The sequence below is a fragment of the Neolamprologus brichardi genome, chromosome 8 (assembly GCF_056152115.1).
Source record: "Neolamprologus brichardi isolate AB-2024 chromosome 8, ASM5615211v1, whole genome shotgun sequence".
Lineage (NCBI taxonomy): Eukaryota > Metazoa > Chordata > Actinopteri > Cichliformes > Cichlidae > Neolamprologus > Neolamprologus brichardi.
In genome coordinates this window covers 10,676,963-10,697,202 of record NC_142111.1, presented here as the reverse complement: position 1 = coordinate 10,697,202, position 20,240 = coordinate 10,676,963, and the positions used below count along the sequence as shown (strand labels likewise).

At 40.6% G+C, this 20,240-nt stretch overlaps 1 protein-coding gene across 3 annotated transcripts in view; it reads left to right on the top strand.

Moving 5' to 3' along the window:
- mpripa (myosin phosphatase Rho interacting protein a) overlaps positions 1 to 20,240 on the top strand; it is a 51,247-nt gene that overhangs the window by 17,332 nt on the left and 13,675 nt on the right. Inside the window, exons 4-15 of one of the 3 annotated variants that reach the window (XM_035912167.2) lie at positions 5,868 to 6,019; positions 7,679 to 7,763; positions 11,514 to 11,567; positions 12,414 to 12,639; positions 12,894 to 13,416; positions 14,547 to 14,685; positions 15,503 to 15,619; positions 16,533 to 16,589; positions 16,701 to 16,769; positions 16,878 to 16,967; positions 18,611 to 18,720; positions 18,868 to 18,906. In XM_035912167.2, the coding sequence (XP_035768060.2) occupies positions 5,868 to 6,019; positions 7,679 to 7,763; positions 11,514 to 11,567; positions 12,414 to 12,639; positions 12,894 to 13,416; positions 14,547 to 14,685; positions 15,503 to 15,619; positions 16,533 to 16,589; positions 16,701 to 16,769; positions 16,878 to 16,967; positions 18,611 to 18,720; positions 18,868 to 18,906 (1,661 nt within the window). The remainder of the gene's footprint in view (positions 1 to 5,867; positions 6,020 to 7,678; positions 7,764 to 11,513; positions 11,568 to 12,413; positions 12,640 to 12,893; positions 13,417 to 14,546; positions 14,686 to 15,502; positions 15,620 to 16,532; positions 16,590 to 16,700; positions 16,770 to 16,877; positions 16,968 to 18,610; positions 18,721 to 18,867; positions 18,907 to 20,240) is intronic. The other 2 variants (XM_006801079.3, XM_035912168.2) reach the window with 2 other exon arrangements.

Below are 20,240 nucleotides of genomic sequence, written 5' to 3'. Positions count from 1 at the left end.
ATATTGTGTGTTAGCGCTGTGTTCTTCCAGCCTCCGCTGTAGCTCTGTTGCTTCGTTACCGTCTGAAAGTCCAGAATGCATACCAGTGGGATGAGGTGTATCTCAGAATGCCTGACAGGACTGCACTTTAGAACACATGGTTTATTTTGATTATTGTTATTGTTTTAATCCATTTATATGTTTAGCTGGAGTACAGACCTATAGTAGATATAGTAGCGTTACAGAGAGGGCTGTTACTGTGCCTGCTGAAGCAGTCTTAATACTGAGGTAAAATTATCGAACCGAGAGGCTGTTGGACTTGATGATTGTAGTGTTGCCTGTGACACATCTCTCAACTCTATTTCCTAGTCTGATCACAATGTATATCTGTTGTTGTATGATGATTATGTGCTTGGGAAGGAGGTGGTTTGATGGTCCTCTGCAGCACAGCTAAAGGTGACTCCCATCCATATGGCACCTGAGGATATTTCCCTGCAGCTGGTTGTTGGCTCGATTACTGGTATCAAAAAATGTGTTTGCCCCTGTTGTTCTCAGTTGCTATGGAAAAATTTATCGCATAATTGCTGTTATTTGTAGCGAGCAGAGGATGGACCCTGAAGAGACCTGATTTCAAGCTTTTGCACGTGAATCAGGATGAAGCGGTGCCAGTTCATCGGCTTTTCTTTTGGCTCCAGTGTCTGAAATGATCAAACTAGAATAGCTTTGGATGCAGAATAAAGAAGCCTGCTGGTACATGTCTAAAGACGAGTAATGTAACTCAAGAAGTGAAGTCATAGCATTTGAATTTGTCACCACACAGGATGGCAGACAGAGTGGCACCTAGTAACCAATAACAGATGTGTCTAATTAACGGACAGGTGTTCGTAGCTAACCTTGGCAGCATATTTAGTTGCAATTATGCTGATTGTGAGAACTTGACTGAATGTATTGGAAAATGTATTGCAACTTGTGACTCACACAGTATAATGCAATTTAATTTACCTCATAATCTTCGTGAGTCATTTTCAAACTGTCTCTCGCTTTCCACGAACAGAAACGAGTCAATCGAACCCAAAAATGTTGATGGCAGAGGACGAGAATTTTCTTCGCAATGAAAAAAAGAAAGCGGACCATCAGCGAGCTGCCAAAAGAAGCAAATATTTCTCCCACTGTGTCATAAGGGAGAATGGGCTGTTTTGCTTAGCTGCAGAATTGCAGTGAGCAAAGGAAGCCGAGGCACAAAGATATGTATGGAACTCACTGATTACCATTATATAAACAGATGTGGTTTCTAATGAATACCACCATATTGCCACACAGCATCTGAGCAGAATAGTGCATCCTGGCTGCGATATTGTCAGTGGTTTTAATCATTAGCACCCCCTGTTCTCTCCGACTGTACAACTTGAAATAGTTGCTGTTGTCTTTAATTGTTTTCCTCAATAACCTCACTTGCGGTTTTTGACTGCGTAAGCACTTTCACGCTGATGAAGTTATCTACAGTTACCTGGATGGTGTACTAGTATTGCTCACAAAGTCAGTTATGGAAATCTGCACATATCTCACACTCCCAAATTAACTGGGCACAAAGGGAGGACCACCAACCAATTTTCAGCCATTAGTAGGAGGATGTGTCATTGGCACTTTTTTTCAGTGCCAGCTAACAGACGATTATTTTTAGGTATTGGTTGTGTTGTAGAATTATTTAGTGCTCATGCATATAACGGTGGAAGAAGTTTCATATTATCTTTGCTTGGAGGCTTGGCAAGTTTCAAATGTTCACACAAATGGTGCAGTCATTTCCAATAAGTGGACAAGTTCACATCCTGCATAAATAAGCCTAAATGTTAGGGTTATCAGAACAAATTGTTCCTTGGATACTAATCAGTACTCAACATTACTGTTGTATTGAATATTAATTATCATCACTACTGATATGAACAGAGCTGTCTTCACACAGCCCCTCCAGCCACTAGCAGCTGAACACATGAGCAGTGTTTGAACAATAAGAGAACTGATCAGAATATTTTGAGGAATTTCAAGATTTCAGTAGACCATTCCTTGAAAGTGCTAAACCGCTTTGATAACCTGGCCAACAAACATGTTAGCCTTTTAACTATTAGTGATTATCCAATAGGCACAAACCCAGCCTCAGGGGCTCACAAGCTTATGTGCTAGCTTGTGAGCTAGTGCTAGTCCAAAGCCTGCATAAATAGGAAGGTTGCATAAGGAATTACATCCTGTGTAAGGCATCCGGCTGTGGTGACCCCTTGGGATATGAGGGAGCAGCTGAAAACATATATGTAAAGTGTATATCGCCTTACAGTTACACCTTGTAGGTATTTCTTTACCTCTTTTTTTTTTTTCTGTGCTACATCCAAAATCTTGAAATAGTATTGTCTGATGGTATAGTTGTAATTTTTTGCCCCCATGATATCTTCAATGGTATTTTCCAGTATTTTCCTGGGTATCTGTATCGAGTTTGAAATTCTAGTATTCAACCTAACACATGCACATATTATACTACATGAAAATGTACTACCTGAAGTATCCAAAGTAAGAAAATGCTTCGGTCTCTTGCTTTTGCATGGCATGAGCAGTTTAAGAAATGAGTCTATTTTCATAACCTGTTAATTTTAAAAATTGAGCCAAACCTGAATTGCCTGTGAATAAAACAAAATCCTAAAATTGGGAAATTAACTGAATTAAATGAATCATACATTTTCCAGTACAGTAGCCTTGCATGTATCTAATCCCACAATTTACAGTGTTTATAAATGATGCGACTGCATAGTTTTCATGTAAAGGTTGTTATGACAGCTTAAAATTTTTACCTGCAGCTGCTGATTCAGTATTCACACGCTAGACTGGAGAAATTGGATCGCTCCCTGATTTGTCCAGCTTCCCTGTGGGACTCTGTTCAACGACTCCCATGGAGTATTTCCACTATTGTCTAGGAAACCTCAGAGACAAGAATAAGTTTATGCTGGCTTCATAATTTTCATGCTGTGACCACAAAAGGACATTTGTTTGGGCCTCTTGTCTCCCGGTCATTTCCTTATTGAGGGTTAACGGGAGGAGTGGCTCTGTGGACTGTTGCGACTGACAATCCTACATTATGTGAACTAGTGCTGATTCACAAAGGATTCATTGTGAAGAGCGGTGGCCCTGGGAGAGTGGAATGGGTCTAGGTTAGGTGACAGAGAGGTGTGGGTTCAGGGGCCTGGGGCTAGGGGCTAGAGGCACTATGGCTGGCCAAAAGTGGGGGCGTGTATGGTGCTCAGCTGACACAGTGCTGGAGCTGGGAGGGGGTACATGTGTGAGAGGAACCCCGTGCTGGTCGCCACACAGCTCCAGCAAACATTTACTGTACTCCCACTGCGCTGCCTCCTACTACAGTCAAAGCACTGAAATCCCTCTCAGAGGTGAGCTGCTCTATGAAAATAGGTTCCTAATCGAAGCTGCTGTCAGTCTGATTTATTTTCTGTGTTCATGAGAATCCAATGCAGTGCTTATTAAACCAGGGCCTTAAGCTGCTTGTACAACTGTTCCCAGAATCAGACATTTTTTGCCGTTTATCCTCTTCTGACTCCAGCTCAAGGACAAGCCCACATGTGTGGTGTACTCTAGATTTGTTTACACAGACAGATGGCCGAGCAGTCCAAAGTCAAAGTCCACAAAAGCCCTTTTTATTTTATTTTTTTCCTGCTGCACTGCTGTTCTGCTTGACCACTAGCTCAAGACCTTAACCTCCCTCCTCTCACTCTCTACTGGTCCTCCTCTCTGTCTTTTAAATCTTCAACGTCTCTGTGAGGGTGAGACCGGGGCTTTCAGGTCAAGCTGACTCCAGCCTCTCTGGCTAGCCACTATTGACCAGGACTCAGTCCTTGCCCAGCTGTCCCAAGGGTTGTTTACATGGCTCTGTGTCAAGTCCGGCTGTTGCCCTGGCCTCTCTAGTGTCAAAAGCCCTTCGGTTACAGGCCATTTTAAAGTTGTTGAACCAAAACAATGGCCAATCGAAATTTTTATTGCATGCATACACCGCATAGATGTTAGTCTTGTTAGACTAACCCACTGTCCTCCTGCTCCTATTTTGCAGTGCCAAAATTTTGACTGTTACAAAATAGAAAGTGGTAAAATAGATGAGTAAAAAAGTGACACTTAATAGCAACAAAGTAAACATGTGGCCTCTCATCTTCCCTCAGGGTGGCGTTACCACAACTGTGGCTTTCTCTGTCCACATTAGAGGCCATAAATGGGCCTCAATTGCTCTGTTACTGATAGGTTACAGTTAAGCTGGACTATTTGGGTCCTTGATTCAGATCTATTGGATCACTACGTGACCTTTTAATTTTCTTTCCCTTTCCAGCTCTCATTACTCTCGTAATGAGTGCAGATTTGCTGAGGGCTGTAATTTATCATCTTTGGTCTGCTATGTTAAAGCTTGTTGATCCCTGCACGTGGGGTTGTTTTAGTGAAGGTAGAGCAGTTGATAGAATTTTGGTGTAAACTTTGTCAGTTTGCTGTATTTTGTTTTGCTAGAATGCTGTTGTTTTATTGTATTATAAATCCCTTTACATTAGTATGCTTTGTCTGTCTTTTTTTTTTTTTTTTTAAATAAGGGATTAAAGAGAATTTTTGCATTTGTTGTTCAGTTGACTTGAAATTAAAGTTCATGGGGCTCCACCAAGACCATTTAAGCTCAATAAATGTATGATATTTCTAAAGCCAGCAAGCAAAACTATTTAATAATCGTGATCTCAGTTTTTTCCAGAAAAGAAAATCGTAGATATTTTTGTCCTAAGCTAGTAGAACAGATTAGATACGCAGTGCTCACTTACTTGATAGAAAAAATTTAAATCCCTCAGTCAACATTCAAGCTTTTTTTTTTTTTTTTTCTTTTTTCAGGGCTCGTGGAAGTCATTTGGAGGTCAGACTGAATTGAAGTCAGGTGTCAGAGCTTTGTAATATTTCTGGTTGCTTTTGTGCAGTTGTTTGCTTTCTTTACTGTCTTCATAAGAAAGCAACTGCACAAGTCTTTTTACTCCTTGGTGCTCTTAGAAAGCCATGATTTTATAACACTGTAGATGAGTAATGCAGTGCCATTGACTGGTATAACTAGATTATATGAGCTTAGTCTTAGTTCATTGTAAATAAGCCGTGGTGCATTTAAAAAGCTGTTGTGTACTTACACAAACTTCCATTGAAACCCTAAGTCATTGTACACAAAGTGGTATTATTCAGAAAGTCCTGTGGTCATGGTATTTATTGCTGACAGATGGCATCCGTGTCAGTCTGCATAGCTGTGTTTGCAGATCGCGGCGAGGCATCAGACAGCGAACCACGTAATGAACCTATGAACTTGTACTGTAACAGGCACTTCTTTCACAGGGCCATTCGTGCGGTTTTAGTGCCGTCAGTTGAGTTCATTTGAGAAATTTGTCATTCATTTTTATCTTATTTTTGGGTACATGTGCTTATTTAACTGATCCTACAAATAAAATTGCACCTTCACTAAAAATGTAATACAGGCTTGATTATTGACTTCATAACAGTTTCATGCTGATAACATCAAAGCTGCAAAGAACAGCAGCTTTTCCTCTTCTAAAATCATGTTTTTCCTAGAGCAGTGCTGCATATGTAAGGCAATTATGGAATTAACGCAGTTTAAATGCTTTGACGCATATCTCAAATCACAAAATACTGAAAGTGAGCCGTGACAAGAACATTTGCATTTGCACAGACTGTTATATCAGTGTGCGGCATGCCAAGCTTGGCATGAAATTTCATGCTGGGGCGGATTGTGTGAGAAGGCAGACCATGTGGAGGGATTTGCGAGCACGTCTGTTAACTTTCCCACTTACCACTTTCTCCCTGTGCCTCTTCAGCCCAGCACGCTTCCCCAGGGTACAATCAATATGAACCAGTGTTCTGACGTCATCGACGGCGAGTCCAGGACAGGTCAGAAGAACTCGCTGTGCATCCTGACCCCTGAGAAGGAGTCCTTCATACGGGCCGAGTGTAAAGAAATCATCAATGGGTAAGACGTAAAAACGATCATAGTACTCATAATCATCTACTATATTAGGATTCGCAAATGCACATCCTGCCATTATTTGGATACATATATAGAAAGAAATGACTTTAGGTGGGCAGTGTGGTTTGTGTTGCTCTGTCTTCTGGGTTGCATGGACAGTGGTGACAGAAATAAAGTGGTATGGCATGGCTGTGTGTAGCTGGTGTGGCAGCCAAACTGCTCTGCCCCCTGCTGTCTCCTTTGTGCTGTGCTCTTCAGATAGTTGTAATTTACGCTGCAGTGACAGTGCACATTCTTGAACTGTTGGCTCTGCCTGCTTTTCTAACCCTCTCCCTGTCTTAACAAAGTCCTCTACAACTGGACCTAGATTACAGTACTAAAATGTAATCTTCATACTTCAGGCTTCATTTGAGCCTGCAGTTTAAAGCGTGTTTCTGCACTGCGCTCTCCCTGGCCGGCTGATACACATTATAGCTATTCTTAGGGAACTGTGACTCACAGCACCCACTCCTCATCATGCTACCTGCTGTATCGCTATTCACCTCCCACTCTCCTATCATCATCTGGCATGCATGTGTTTGTTCTAGGCCATCACAGAACCATATTAGCTTTTCAAGTTTGTCATTTCCTGACAGTGGAATTTATTTTTCACTATGTTATTCTCCTCTAAGATGTCTTGGTCTAAGATGTTGGTGTTCTGTCCTAAAAATGTTGATCACTAGATTTGCTAACCCTGTCCGTGTCAGCACTTCATTCAGATGATGTAAGGATCTAGATTCTCTGTTACCTGTATAAATATTTGTGGTGTTAAAGCACCGTGGTTTACCATATCCAACAAAATGCATTATCCCCATCTTTTTAACTAAAGCATAACTTCAAAAGAATTAATATGCAAACACAAATTAAGATCTGTTATGTTCTATGATTTTTGTTCTCTACCATTTTCTTATTTTCTATCATAAATATGCTCTTAGTTTTTGGTGGATTCTCAGATTAAAAATGGACACAGAATCACAAAATGAAGTAAGCATATGTACGTGTCATCCCAAAAGCTCAGACTTCAGATACTCCTAAATGCTTTGACACAGCCAGGGTTTCTTTCTGCTTTTACCTGTATTTACTGTCAGAGAGTAGATCTTGCTAATGTGGTCATCTCGGACACAGCTCAGGCTATGAGCTCAGACGCCCCACTCACCTGCTGTGTAAACCTTCTGTTTGTGAGAGGCAGCCAAACTGAACAAAGTAGTTTCAAAGAGAGGGAGGCCTAAAAGGGAAGCAGCTTGTTTCAGGCAGAGGATGAAATAAGAGGCTATACAAACGCTCAGTATGATGCATATTAGAATTCAATGAGATGTATTTTGAACTGTGAATTTGTAAAAGCTACTTTACTAGAGTCCAAGACTACAAATATGGAGCTGGAATAGGCTACCTTTTAAGAAATGAAACAGTGCTGACTTTGCTGCCTTAGCCTTTAGTTTAGTGTTGTAAATGTGTTATTAACGTATCGCTTTGTAACTATAACATATGTCCGGGCATGCTTCGTAGTTTATTCTTTGCTGCAGAAAACTTTGTCCCTTTGTATATGAATCCATTAAGCATGCAGAGTTTATGCAGTCAGAATTTAAGACTAGAAGAGCACTTACACTGTTTCATTATTTGCAGGTGGCAGGAGGCTCTGACTGTGTACCCCAGGACAAACAAACAGAACCAGAAGAAAAAACGCAAGGTCGATCCACCCACTCACCAGGTAATGAACTTATTCTTTCTTTGCCCAGTGAACAACAGCCAAATATAAATTGTGATATTATATGTCATGAAGTGTATAGTTTTCTTTTCTTTTTTTTTCAGTTTAATATCGGTGGTTTCTTGCAACATTATTTAAAAAAATCCAAAGCTTGGGACTTGCATGTATAAATGTCAAAGAACATTTATGTTATATTCTTTCAACGTGTTTTGTATGAGGGAGAAATATGTTTAATAACTCATAATGAAGCATCTTTATGTTTCTGTGCTTATGACAGCTCTGACAACAGGATTTATGTGCTTGAGTTCATGTGGCTGTCCACAGCCCCAGTCAACCCCACATTCATGAATGGGCTTTCTCTTAGATGTCTGGGGGAAAATATGAACTCACAAATGAGCTGATTATTTAAAGCTCAGAGGTGGTTTTTGACTGTAGCGCAATGATTATGACACAGTTTTACCCAAATATGTGCAGTAATAGGATTAAATGATGACGGGATCACAGGCTGTATTCAGGAGGTTTGTCTGTGTCAACATAGAGCTGCAGCTTGACCCTTATGTTTTAGATATTGTGAACATTATAAATTATCCACATGTGGCAGTTGCTTCATTCCTTGTCAACAACAAAGAGAGCATATATTTAAGGATGACCTCTGCCATGGAAATATGCAGAACGGATGCTTCTCATACCTCTCCAACTACAACAGCTTTTTCCCCCCTTTGAGAGGGAGACAGATGTAGTTTTTCCGCCAGTGACATGCTCAACAGTTTAAACCGCCTATATTTACATTCCTGTGTCACATGATATGTCAGTTTCGATAGACAACACGCCTCATACTCGTCTAATTTAACTCCAGCTATCAGTGAAGCACACATCGTGTTACATATTGTTTCTTCGGTGTTGTAAATCGCATGTGGTACTGTTTTCCACAATGAATACCTGCTTTATGCTTCCAGCAGTGCATAATTGCATAGATATGGAACAGTATCACAAGGTTGGCAGGCAGCAAACATTAGTCAGCTATCAAAATATTCCTGAACAAACAGTGAAGGGAAATGTTGACAACTGCATGTGTGCTGTAACAACATGCAGCAGCAACTTTGATCCTCTTGCACATGAATTTGCTGGTGCGCTCAGTTTCATTGTCATGTCCAGCAGCTGCCATCACACCTGTCAGGCTTTTTCAGTCCGTGTGGTGATTAAGCATTTGGTGCTTATCATAGCATTCCCATTCAGGACTTATCGAGGATTTAAATCCTTAACTTTTATTGGGTCGCCACAAATATTTTTGTCATTTCACACTGAGCTCCTGAACTCTTAACAAGATGCATGTTTAAGTCTGTGAGCTGGAAAAGGTGCACTTTGGGTTTTGAACTCCAGTAGTCCTGCCTATTAAACGATCTTTGCAGAGTACATTTAACGGTCTAAAAAGGGTCAAGGTCAGTAATGTGTCTTTCAAGCCCGTCTTGTAACGCCTTTCAGAAGCACAATGGGAGCAAAAAGCAGTTTTTGCGTCAAAGCAAGTTTTGTATTCCCTGGCAGGTAGGAATAAAAGAATAATGGTCCAGAGTGAAGATGAAATATAAGAATATGATATAATAAAATTGCACAGACCACCCACCATGGCATACTAGTTTGTGTCCCCCGCCCCCCTCCTGTGTGAGGCCAGGCCAAGTTTGTGGTGCATACAAACAAACGTACAAACTGAACTTCATTGTCTGGTTCCTCTAATGACGGCGCCCCGAATCAGACTGTGACCTTGCTTGGCTTATGCAGACTGGCTCATTTACAGAGAGAGCGGCGACACAGACATGACCTTGACTGTGTCTCGCTGTGACCACCAGTTACGTCTGTTTTCATTGTTCTTGTTTCTTTTCTTTGCTGCGTACAGTAACTGAATGAACCTGAAGCTCCTCTTCTCTTCTGTTCACATAATATTTCCTCTGAAAGGTTACTCTTGGATTGCTATTCATTTTTGTTCTTTACTTGTTCATTTTGTTGGTAAAATCCACAATTAATTGGTTATTTAATAGTATGGTACCTATAGAATTAAACACTATAGGGAGGCATGGGAGTCAAGCCTACAGCTCTAAATCTACATTGTAAACACTTCACTGGCAAATGTGATCAAATTTATATTGTGCCAATGTGACAAATAATTGGGCTACAGCAGTTCTAGTGACTCAATGGTGAAATGCATGTCAGCCAACATTCAAGGAAAAATAAGAAATATGGAGAATGCCAGAATTTTAATTTTTAAAAATGAATCGTTACTGTTGCCTAAAGCAGACCCTCAGTTGTCATGCCATATTCTATTATTCTATTGTGAATCATGAAGAACTTCTTGTTCTATATTTGTATTAAATATATGTGGGAAAATGAATAAAACCAATAAATATAATCAAATAAGAAAGTAAATTGGGGGATTAATGCAAAGTAATGTAAATAAAGAAGAAAAGGCAAGAAAAGTCAATTCATGTAATATTTTAAAGCCAGTCACTCCTACAGCAATTTATAATAGTTCTGGTGTGTTTAATGGTATGTAACCAACCAATGAGCTAATGTGGTGGGGAGGTATGCATCTGTCAATCCGTCCAGTGTAAAAGGAATCACTCCTCCTCGACTATTGGTCACTTTTTAGCGAAACAAAATTTATTTGTCTGTACGTTTGACTGTTGTGAACTGCAGTACAGCAAAACAAACCTACCACTCTTTCTGTACTTCACACATTACAATAAACTGTGAATTGTGATGGAGCCGATGAGCTACTAAGTGACTGATCTGGTTAGTTCATCCAGCCAAAGGACTGATGAGCTCTTACCATCCATTCACAAGACTCTCTACTCCTCTTACAATGTTAGTGAGAATTTAATTGGTCTGAATCCAAGGTCTTATTGCTCAAGGTCACGTTTGTTGTTTTAATTAGATTTTAATTCAATAACAATACAGGGGATGTTTTGTACAGTAATTTTGATGGGCTAATCAGCTTCTACATCATTGACCTTATGGTTATTGATTCAGTCCTTTATTTATTTATTTTTGGCAGTTTGCCATTAACAAAGAGCAGTTTGCTTCATGGTCATTTCACAAGCACAATGCGCATGTTTATGGTTTTAAATAGCCGTGATAACTCTTTAAGATGGCACAAACATCTGCAGTCATATTTCATTGGGTCCAAACATATCTGATGTGTGCCTGTGGGCTTCACTTTTAAATACCGCTGTAGTGGTCAAGGCCACCGCATAATTAGGCTCGGTAATATGTGAGGATGGTCATGCTTTCGCTGCTTGTTTGCTGGCAGGTCCTATCAGTATCTCTTAGGTTATTCGAGTGGATAAATACCCAGCGTTGTGTCGAGGCTTGAATTTTCCACACCTCACTGTGTCAGCTCCATACTTCCACCTGAAAGCTCCCCTCCCACTTGTGCATACTTTACTGGAGACATACCTGTGCACAGTCGTATTTGTCTTGTGGGTAGCGCCCTTTAAGACAAGTACATTGAGTACAAAAAAAATGATGTCGTGTGACGCGTGTGTCATTGTAACTGAAAGTAGTCTGCATTTTTAGTTCTTCTCCATTAAAGCCCTTGACATCTCGTAGTCATGTTTTGTTTCGTATTTATTTTTTTGTTTTGTTTTTTGACTTTAAATAGAAGTCGCAATAAAAAGAGCGGTCCATGAAAATGTTATGTATTGATCATAATGAGCACTAAATGGTAAGCATTTAACATCAAGGGTATTCTGTGATTGGCAGGGTGGACTAACTCCAAGACAGTGTTTTTCCACTGAGGACATGAATGGGCACCCAGTGAGTTCAGCTTGGCCAAACTTCTTATCCTGCTTCACCTTAAAAAAAACCCCTAAATTTTAAAACTCTCGTCCCTGTAAATTAATTTCAGCATATTTTCAATCACTCCAGGTGAAGGGGAAATGAAACGGACATGCTTTTAGCCTACCTTTGCGATGCCTAAAGAGCAATTCTTTGCACAGCATCAGCATGTTTGTGGTGATTTGAATGGGCTGGATGAAAGTGGGCTGTTTGAGGGTCGCTTTCTTTAAAAATCTTCCTCTTTCTTGTTATCTCAGTGATTTTGTGCATCTTCTGATCACTGAAGGGATTTTTGTGATTTGGTGAAATCAGGTCTTTGAACAGCTTTAATTTTGTTTGCATTTGTTAATCAAATCAAGACGTTCTCGGGCACTTTTAGCCAAGGAAATCTGTTCCGACATCATCCACCTCTGCACACTGTCCTCGTGGGGTGTTTTAGTTTGCTCTCGCTATTCCTCATAAGTACGTGTGTTTGTCTAGCTGTCAGTCCCTTTCTCCCTTTTACTGTTCCACCTTCACTCTTCTAGTATTTTACTAGAAATAAAACTTTTTTTATTGCCTAAATGTTTGATTCATATAAAAAACCAAAGCAAAACATCTTAAAGAGGACAATGATTTATCTCTACAAATGCTTACTAATGTGATCAGCAGATTTGAGTAACATACATATTCCAATATTTGATTTCTCATTACATTTACATTGTAAATGTTCTTTAATCTCTTTCCTCCTCATATTCCTTTTTCCTGTAGTCTTTCTGTGACCTTACCTGCCAATATATCCTTTCCTCTCCCCACCCACTCCTTCCAACCCCAACCATTACGCAGGAGCCCGGCCCGGCTAAGGTAACAGTGACCAGCAGCAGCAGCAGGGGCAGCATCCCATGCCTGCCCAGCAGTATCGCCAGCGCCGAGCGGGTGCCAATGAGCCGCGCCACTCTGTGGCAGGAAGAGCCCCGCTGGAGCAGGGCCACCATCCCCTGCAGCCGCAGTGCCTCCTGTCTCAGCCAGCTGGGCCACAGTCAGCCAGACTCCAGTATCACTACTCAAGATGGTGAGAACTTTAAAAAAAAACTATGAAACTCACAGCAACTGTATTTACAAGGACAGAAAAATAATCTAAATTGAATATGACACGATTGAGCATAAAAATTTGTGCATTTAATCACATTTTTCAATAAACAAACTGAATTTCATGTGCAGCTGGGGAAAAAAACCCAACTTTCCCAGCAGTAAAATGACAGGAATGCTTTTTTTTGTTTGTTTCATAAAGTCTGCAGTGAGCTGGGCTTTTTTTCTCTCCCCCAGATGGTGGCACTGTGAGCAGTGGACGTAAGGTACGAGTTGAGAGTGGGTACTTCTCCCTGGAGAAGACCAAGTCGGAGCCTTCTCCACAGTCTGCACATCACTCACAGCCACCCCAGCATCTGCCCCTCTCCTCTTCAGCATCTTCCTCCTCTATAGGAGCTCCCAGTTCCAGGTACAACTCTGAATCAGAACCCCAGACTTCCCCTCATCAACCCTCCCAAGACCCTCTCCCCTCTCCAGGTTCACTTGTCTCCCCAAGCTACTCCACCATCAGCTCTTCTCAGAGCTCTCTGGACTCTGATCCCAGTGGAGCTACATCCACTTGGGAGGGGCACAATGGTGGCGGGGGCGGCCGAGTTGGCCGTTCCGGCAGGGAGTACGCTGCACTGGCAGATGTGCCCCGGGCCCGCAGACTGAGCTACCGAGAAGCTTTCCGCTCAGAGAAGAAGCGCCAAGACCTGAGGGCGCGGACACGGAGCCCCGGGAGAGAGGAGGTGGCTCGGCTGTTTGGGGAGGAGCGCAGGTGAGGATGACAGTTCAGAGCCGTTTTAAGTTTCCCGCTCTTCCCCGTGATAGACCCCATCAGTGCTAAACAAACACCATAACAAATAAGGCAGATGAACTTGTAATAATGATGGCAACATGATTAATAGTCATTAATGAGCCACTGATTGATAGCTAGAATAGAGCATGCTCAGCGTTTATGTGAAGTTCATCCATTGCTGAGGATACCCCACACAGTATTATAGCACCACCCTGTGGCTGCTCTCTCCAAGCATCTGTTGCTGTTGCTGCCTACCCTAGCTTATCAGTGGTTTGCCATTAATGATTAGAGGGATTTAAATGCGTGTGATGTTTTGGTTTTGTACTGCTCTCTACCTTTTTTGCTCTCGGCTACCTTGCTAGTTTTTGTTGTTTCAATCTTTTCCAGGGGCTTCTGAACAGAGCTTCTCAGAGCTAATGCTCAACCAACCCTTCCACCCTGCCCCAATGCTGTTCCCTGCTGGTCACCGCTGACTCCTGCTTTCTATCATTTCATCCCTGCACTGCCTCGGAGCACACACATGCATAATAAATACTTAATCTCCTGTACATACCATGCATACAACATACTGACAGGTTGGGTTATAGATACGGTTTTGTTTTCTCCAACTTCAATCACTACTTATTTTTCAAATACATTAACAAGTGCAGTGCCTTAAGGTAATGCTGACTGTTGCTGCTTCTCTTTGCAATTTGTTTAATCCTCCATTCCATTCATTTTCCATCTCTCCTAAATTTGATCTAATTATATAACACCATTTTTTTTTCCTAGAAATGTCTCTGGGTGGTTCTCTTTGGTAGTATTTGTTATTTTGCATATATTTATGTTGTATTTTCTGTGGAGAAGACTTTGTGTGTTTCTAAAATGATGTTTTATTTGTGCTTACTGTAAATCAAAGCCTCTTCTTTCCTTTAAATCATGGATTTTGACTTTGATTTGCTCATGTTTGGTGTCTTTTTTATGCTCTCTGTGACCATTTAATGACACGACCATGATGTGCCATATTGTTGTTTTTTTTCTGTATGGTTAAAAAAAACAAAAAATTGTTTTTGTTGTTTTTTTCTTTTTTTCAAACTTGAATTTTTGAATGTGATTTTTCTGTCTCCTAGGCGATCTCAAATCATTGAGCGGTTCGAGGATGGTCAGCATGTTGAGCGCATGGAGACAAACGGCTCTGATCCTTCTGCTAACTCCGTGCTGATCCAGAGACAGGGACGCAGCGAGAGACGTTATTTGGCTAATAAACATGTACGCTCTCCTCTGATTAATCCTGAGTAAATCAAACCAGAAAGGTCATACAATACTTACGGTGGCCCTGAGAGGTCAAACACACTCCAGCTTTAGAAAACACAAGTAGAAAAACACTGGAAAAGCCTCCCAAAAACCCAAAACAAAAGAAATGATAAAAAAGACCACAAAAGCTCTCTCTCTCACAAACACACACACACACAAAACCTAAAAAAAACCATAAAAGTGTTTTGGGAGACAATAGCGTGACAGAATAGCTGCGGAAGTGACAAGCTAACCTTCCAGCCGACCCAATCCTTAATCTTGAGAAAAAGTGATGCATTTCATCAAAACTCTTATTAAAAAAAAAAAAAAAAAAAAAAAAAAAAAAACAGAACCCAAATTGCTAATGTTACTCAGTCATATGCAAAGGCTAATGTATGACCCACCTGGCACTGGGACACAAACCACAGTAAGAGCAGTAAATTTAGGTCTGAGTAATATCACAAACTAACCACCTCCTATTACCAGCTTGTGTCACTTGTGCATATAACTAAATAAATATGTAACTATACATATTTGTTATAATTTTAAACTGTGAGTAATTTCAAACTGAATTTCTGTAATTACAGCAGCTCATCTGCAGTATCGTCATGGCTCATCTGGAGCCCCAGCCCACACTTTGGGAGTCACGGATTGATTTGTGTGCTTTTGCTGTGTTTTTTCTGTTTGTTGGTGTTTTCTTAACTTGCAATGCATTTATTCTCTCAGGGCAACCGTACATACTCTAGAATTAAAATGAACTTCTTGTAATTTTTTATACATTTTGTATTTGTAGGAGATGTCACTAGATTCAGCAAAGGACCGTTCAGTTCCTGATGTATCCAGCTCCACTTTGGCCAACTTAAGAAGGGCCAAATCATTGGACCGCAGAGTAACTGAGTCCTCGATGACTGTGAGTGTTGAGAGTACTGCCAAACTGTAAAGCACGATATGTGGAAAAAAAAAAAATAGAAATGTATATTTTTAGGAGATTTGTCAGAGAAAATATTTTCCCACTCTTAAAGGTGTCTCTGTTCAGCAGAGCATCAAGCTTGACTTTTTTTGTTTTCTTTCTATTTTTGCACACAAGTTGCACAAATTGCCACACGTGCAGTTGTTAGACTTGATCTCTTCAGTTTTCAGCTAAATTAAAGCGTTCAAGTTACTTAAAGTTGCAGTGGTATCATCTTGAGCTCTGACTCCTACCAGTCTGATCTGCGGTCACTTCAGGGAGGGTAGCAGGGGTGATCCACTCGGTGTGACTTGTCTTTCTAGCCAAGCTGCAGCTGCCCAAACCCACCCCCCTCCACTCACTCAAACACACACTCACGTACACAGCACTGCCGCCACTGCTACTGGCAATTATAAATAGCCTCCACAGAAGCAGCCGCAGTTGCGTGTGTGTCCCTGAGACAGAGGGAAAGAAGGAGATTGTCAACATATGAACTGAAGGCAGTTAGCCATCATAATGACTCTGTGCCAGACTGTGACACCACACCTGATGAAGCTCAACAAAAACAAGGTATTGTTGAGTTAGCGGTGGCCAGGTTTTGGAGGAACGACTTACTTTAGGGTCTATAAACAGCCTTGAGTTTGTGTTTCACGGGAAAGTCTTGCTCCCGCCAGTCAGTCTCTGTAGCTGGAGCCACTTATTCTTTTTTGAGCTGAGGTGTGGATATGAATGTAAATAAACATAATTATATTGTAATTGCCATGTGATATCAAGTTAAAGGTGTCGTCATGTTTATTCATTTTTAATTTCTTTTCAATGATTAAATGATATTCATTACTTAATGATCCATTTCTATGATCTGTCTTAATTGCAGCCCGATCTGCTGAACTTTAAAAAAGGATGGATGACAAAGCTATATGAAGATGGAGTGGTAATTTGCTTTCAGTATTATCTACTTCTCTGCAATACTGAATAAATAACTTGTACATAAAACTGGTGAATATCCAGTTAATGGGCTTTTTTTTTTTTTTTTGCATTTCAGTGGAAGAAGCACTGGTTTGTCCTGACAGATCAGATTTTGAGGTACTATAAGGATTCAATAGCTGAGGAGGTAAGGCTTGTTATTCATTTAATTAAAAAAATAGTTTTAAACTTGATGAAAAATTACACATTTGTACTTATCGTTGGGTTTTTGTTTTTGTTTTCTTCCCCCTCTCAGGCTTCAGAAATGGACGGCGAGATTGACCTTTCTACGTGCTACGATGTCAAAGAGTTTCCCGTTCAAAGGAATTACGGTTTCCAAATCCTGGTGAGTGTCGAATTTTCGTGTCAGTGTTTATCCCACGTCATTAATCATCAGTAAAGAAGAAGCTTATTGTCCACACGGTTTAGATCCGGTGTCTCCTGCCAGTCTATAAACAGCTGTAGACACCATGTGGTGCAACTTTTGGGTATCAGGTTTTGTCATTTCTCTTCCTGAAACAATTCTTTGTTTGTCATGAAGGATGTCACTTGACTTGTCATCTCTCTGTGAAAGGCTGACATCATAGAGGTCTAAATCTGCCACAGGCGTTGCCAGCCCTGCTGGTGCTCCTGAACCAATGTGGCTTTCATCTGCACAATTAAAAGCTCCGTCCTTGTGAATAATGTCTCATTAGCACTGACGGAGGAAAACTACAAAACACGAGTCTGTGTGCAGTAGCGTGGACCCTCCTTTAAATGGCGCAGTGCTTTATTCATATAATCTTTTGGGCGTTAAACATTTGTAGCGCTTGTTGCTTGTTGTTGTTGGCGAAATGCTTAGTGGAGGTGTATAGTTGCTTGGGGTAGAGTGGTGCCAGTGGGGCTTTTGTTCCTGCTACATGATTTAAGCTCGCCGCTCTAAAGCTGTATCTGAACAGCAGCTACAAGGTCATTTCTTTTGTTTGCATTTGCTTGAAGTAGCTTCCACAGTAATTTTCTGGAGGAAGTCGGAAATGGATTGCTCAAGAGGATTGTGCATTCTTTGGCTGAAAACATCATTGATCTGGTGTTGTGTGCACCACAGGTTAAGGTAGATGGAGCTATTGTCAGTAGTGTTTTTGATTTCAAATCTCACTACTTCACATCATCAGGAGTTTTATTCATAATGTTTTGTAGAAGTTTCTTAGCTTCCACTAGAGGTCTCTGTAAATGGGGTTAGTGCTTATAGAGTGCTGCTGTTTCTGTTGTTAGGTGAAGGAGGCAAGTCTCATCACAGTGTGTAATTATAGAGGTTTAGATCTAGGTAGCACCTAGATTGATGTCTTGTTTGGTATAAGATTTAATATAATGAGTAATTAGTTAAATTTTTATGATCAATCATAATTTCTTTATGTGGATTGTATGTCCTATGTGTATCCTACCTTCAGTTCATCTGCAGTTTTGTCTTTGTTACTTCAGAAAAAATGCGCAACATCCCCAGCCACCAGTTTCCATAGTTCATAAAAGTAACTCACAATGAACTCACATTTATTACAAAACAACAGCCAGAGAACAGCTTTTGCATTTGTGGCAAAAAGGGGCAGCTGTCATTACTGTAGAGTTCTAACTATACGTTAAGTCGAATGTGTTGCACATTCAGCACAAAGCACCTCTGTTACTTGTTTTATCAGTGCAGATGGTGTTAAAAACTATGGCTAAATGACTAAAGCCAGGACAATGTCGTAGTTTGACAGCATGAGGTGTTAGTTTTGTTTTAAGTAACTTTCCTGTCAAGAAAAACAGAAGTGAGGCTGAGAATCTACTCCTGTCAAAAGCGTTTCTCTGACACTTTTGAAGTGGACATAAGCATCTGTTAAATTGAAAAAATGAGTAATGAAATAAAAAGTGGTTAACAGCAGTTAACTTTTATTAAAAGTACTTTTACAGCATAATTCTTTGAAATGTGTGGCTTCTGAGTGAGTCAGTTAAAGGCTCTGCCTCTGTTTTCAGTGTAAAGAAGGAGCGTGCACCCTGTCAGCGATGACCTCTGGAATCCGTCGTAACTGGATTCAGGCGATCATGAAGAACGTGCGACCCACTATCGCCCCCGATGTCACCCGGTAATACCCACTGAGGATTAACCCTCACCACTGGCAGATATAACAGCTGCTTTTTTTGTTTTATTTATCTGAATTCCTATTTCCTCCTCACCTTTTGTTTCCTTCTTTTTCTTCCTCTTCAACCTGTATTTTCAACCTGCTTTCCAGGAAAAACATCCCTCTGAAACTATCGGTTCTGAAGCCCAGGTTGGAGTGCTTGTGTGTAAAATATCTCCCCCACCCCCCCAATGTTGATGTTCTTGCTCAGCAATGTCAGCCCCACCGTTTTTGTCATCCAACCATGTGTCATGTGATTATTGAGTAATGTCTCCCAGTTAGTTGTGCCACTGTAGAGACCCACACTGCAATCACATCTACATACTTGAATAATCTGCCCAACACCACAGGCCAGTGTCAGTCATGCCTGTAATGTGACGGTCCACTAACTGTTGGAAATGGTGCCACAACAACACCAAAAGCTCAAAATAACTAAGCTTTGGGCTGAGTATAAATGTCCACCTCAAAACGAGCTCAGTAACAATGTAAGCATTTATTTTTGTACTTTTCATAGCAAAGCTGGAGATTATCTTTCACATATCAAATGCTGAAGTTGCACATATGACATGTTATATGTTCTTGAGCTCTTTCCCTCCTTGAGAACGCCACACAACACGCTTAAAAAGGATTGTTCCATCAGGTCACCCTGCCCTGCAGTGCACATTAGTGAGCAGTTTACTGCACATATTCACATTAAGCCACTGTTAAACAGCTAAAGGCAGGAACCCGTCATCAGGCTTACATCAGATCAGGTTGCTTTTAGCCCCACTGTGTGTCTTTATAAATGTTTTTGGTGTTTAATGCTTTGACATGCATTTTATTGTTTAAAATGGGGTATCTGCTGGTCTTTAAAGTTAAAGCAACTTCCTCTTTGTCACTAACAAGACCTAATAATTTTTCACAAAGAAAACCAGACTATTGTTAGTTGGCATTTCTGCTTTCATTTTTGCTAATGGGATGTCAGTAAATGTTGCAAACCAACAGACTCAGTATTTACTGCGTTCCCTCTTCTGTTACTCTTTATTTTATTCACTTATCTAGCCGATGGACTGATTGGCTTATGCCATGACAAGGTGTCAGTTATCCTTCTATCCAGAATTCACAAGAATAGCTGCTACTTTTAAAATATTGGTCAGATTTTAGTCTAAATCACGCACATGATCACCTGCTGAGATTTACCCAAACTTTGCTCAAAGTCAGGATTATTTTTGTCATTTTACAAACTGTAGTCAATAAACTTTGGTGCTACTACATCGCTGACTTTCTGGTTTAGTTTTTTTCCTGTTAAAATTATTTATGACACAATGAATTTACAATTGAGGTTAGTTTAACAGAAACTGGATTGTTGTGGCTTTTAGTCCACAACTCATTTCAGTTGTGGTTATATAGCACCAAAACACAACAGTTGCCTCAAGGTGCTTTATATTTTAGGGTAAAGACACTACAATAATACAGAGAAAGCCCCACAACTAGACAAACCCCTA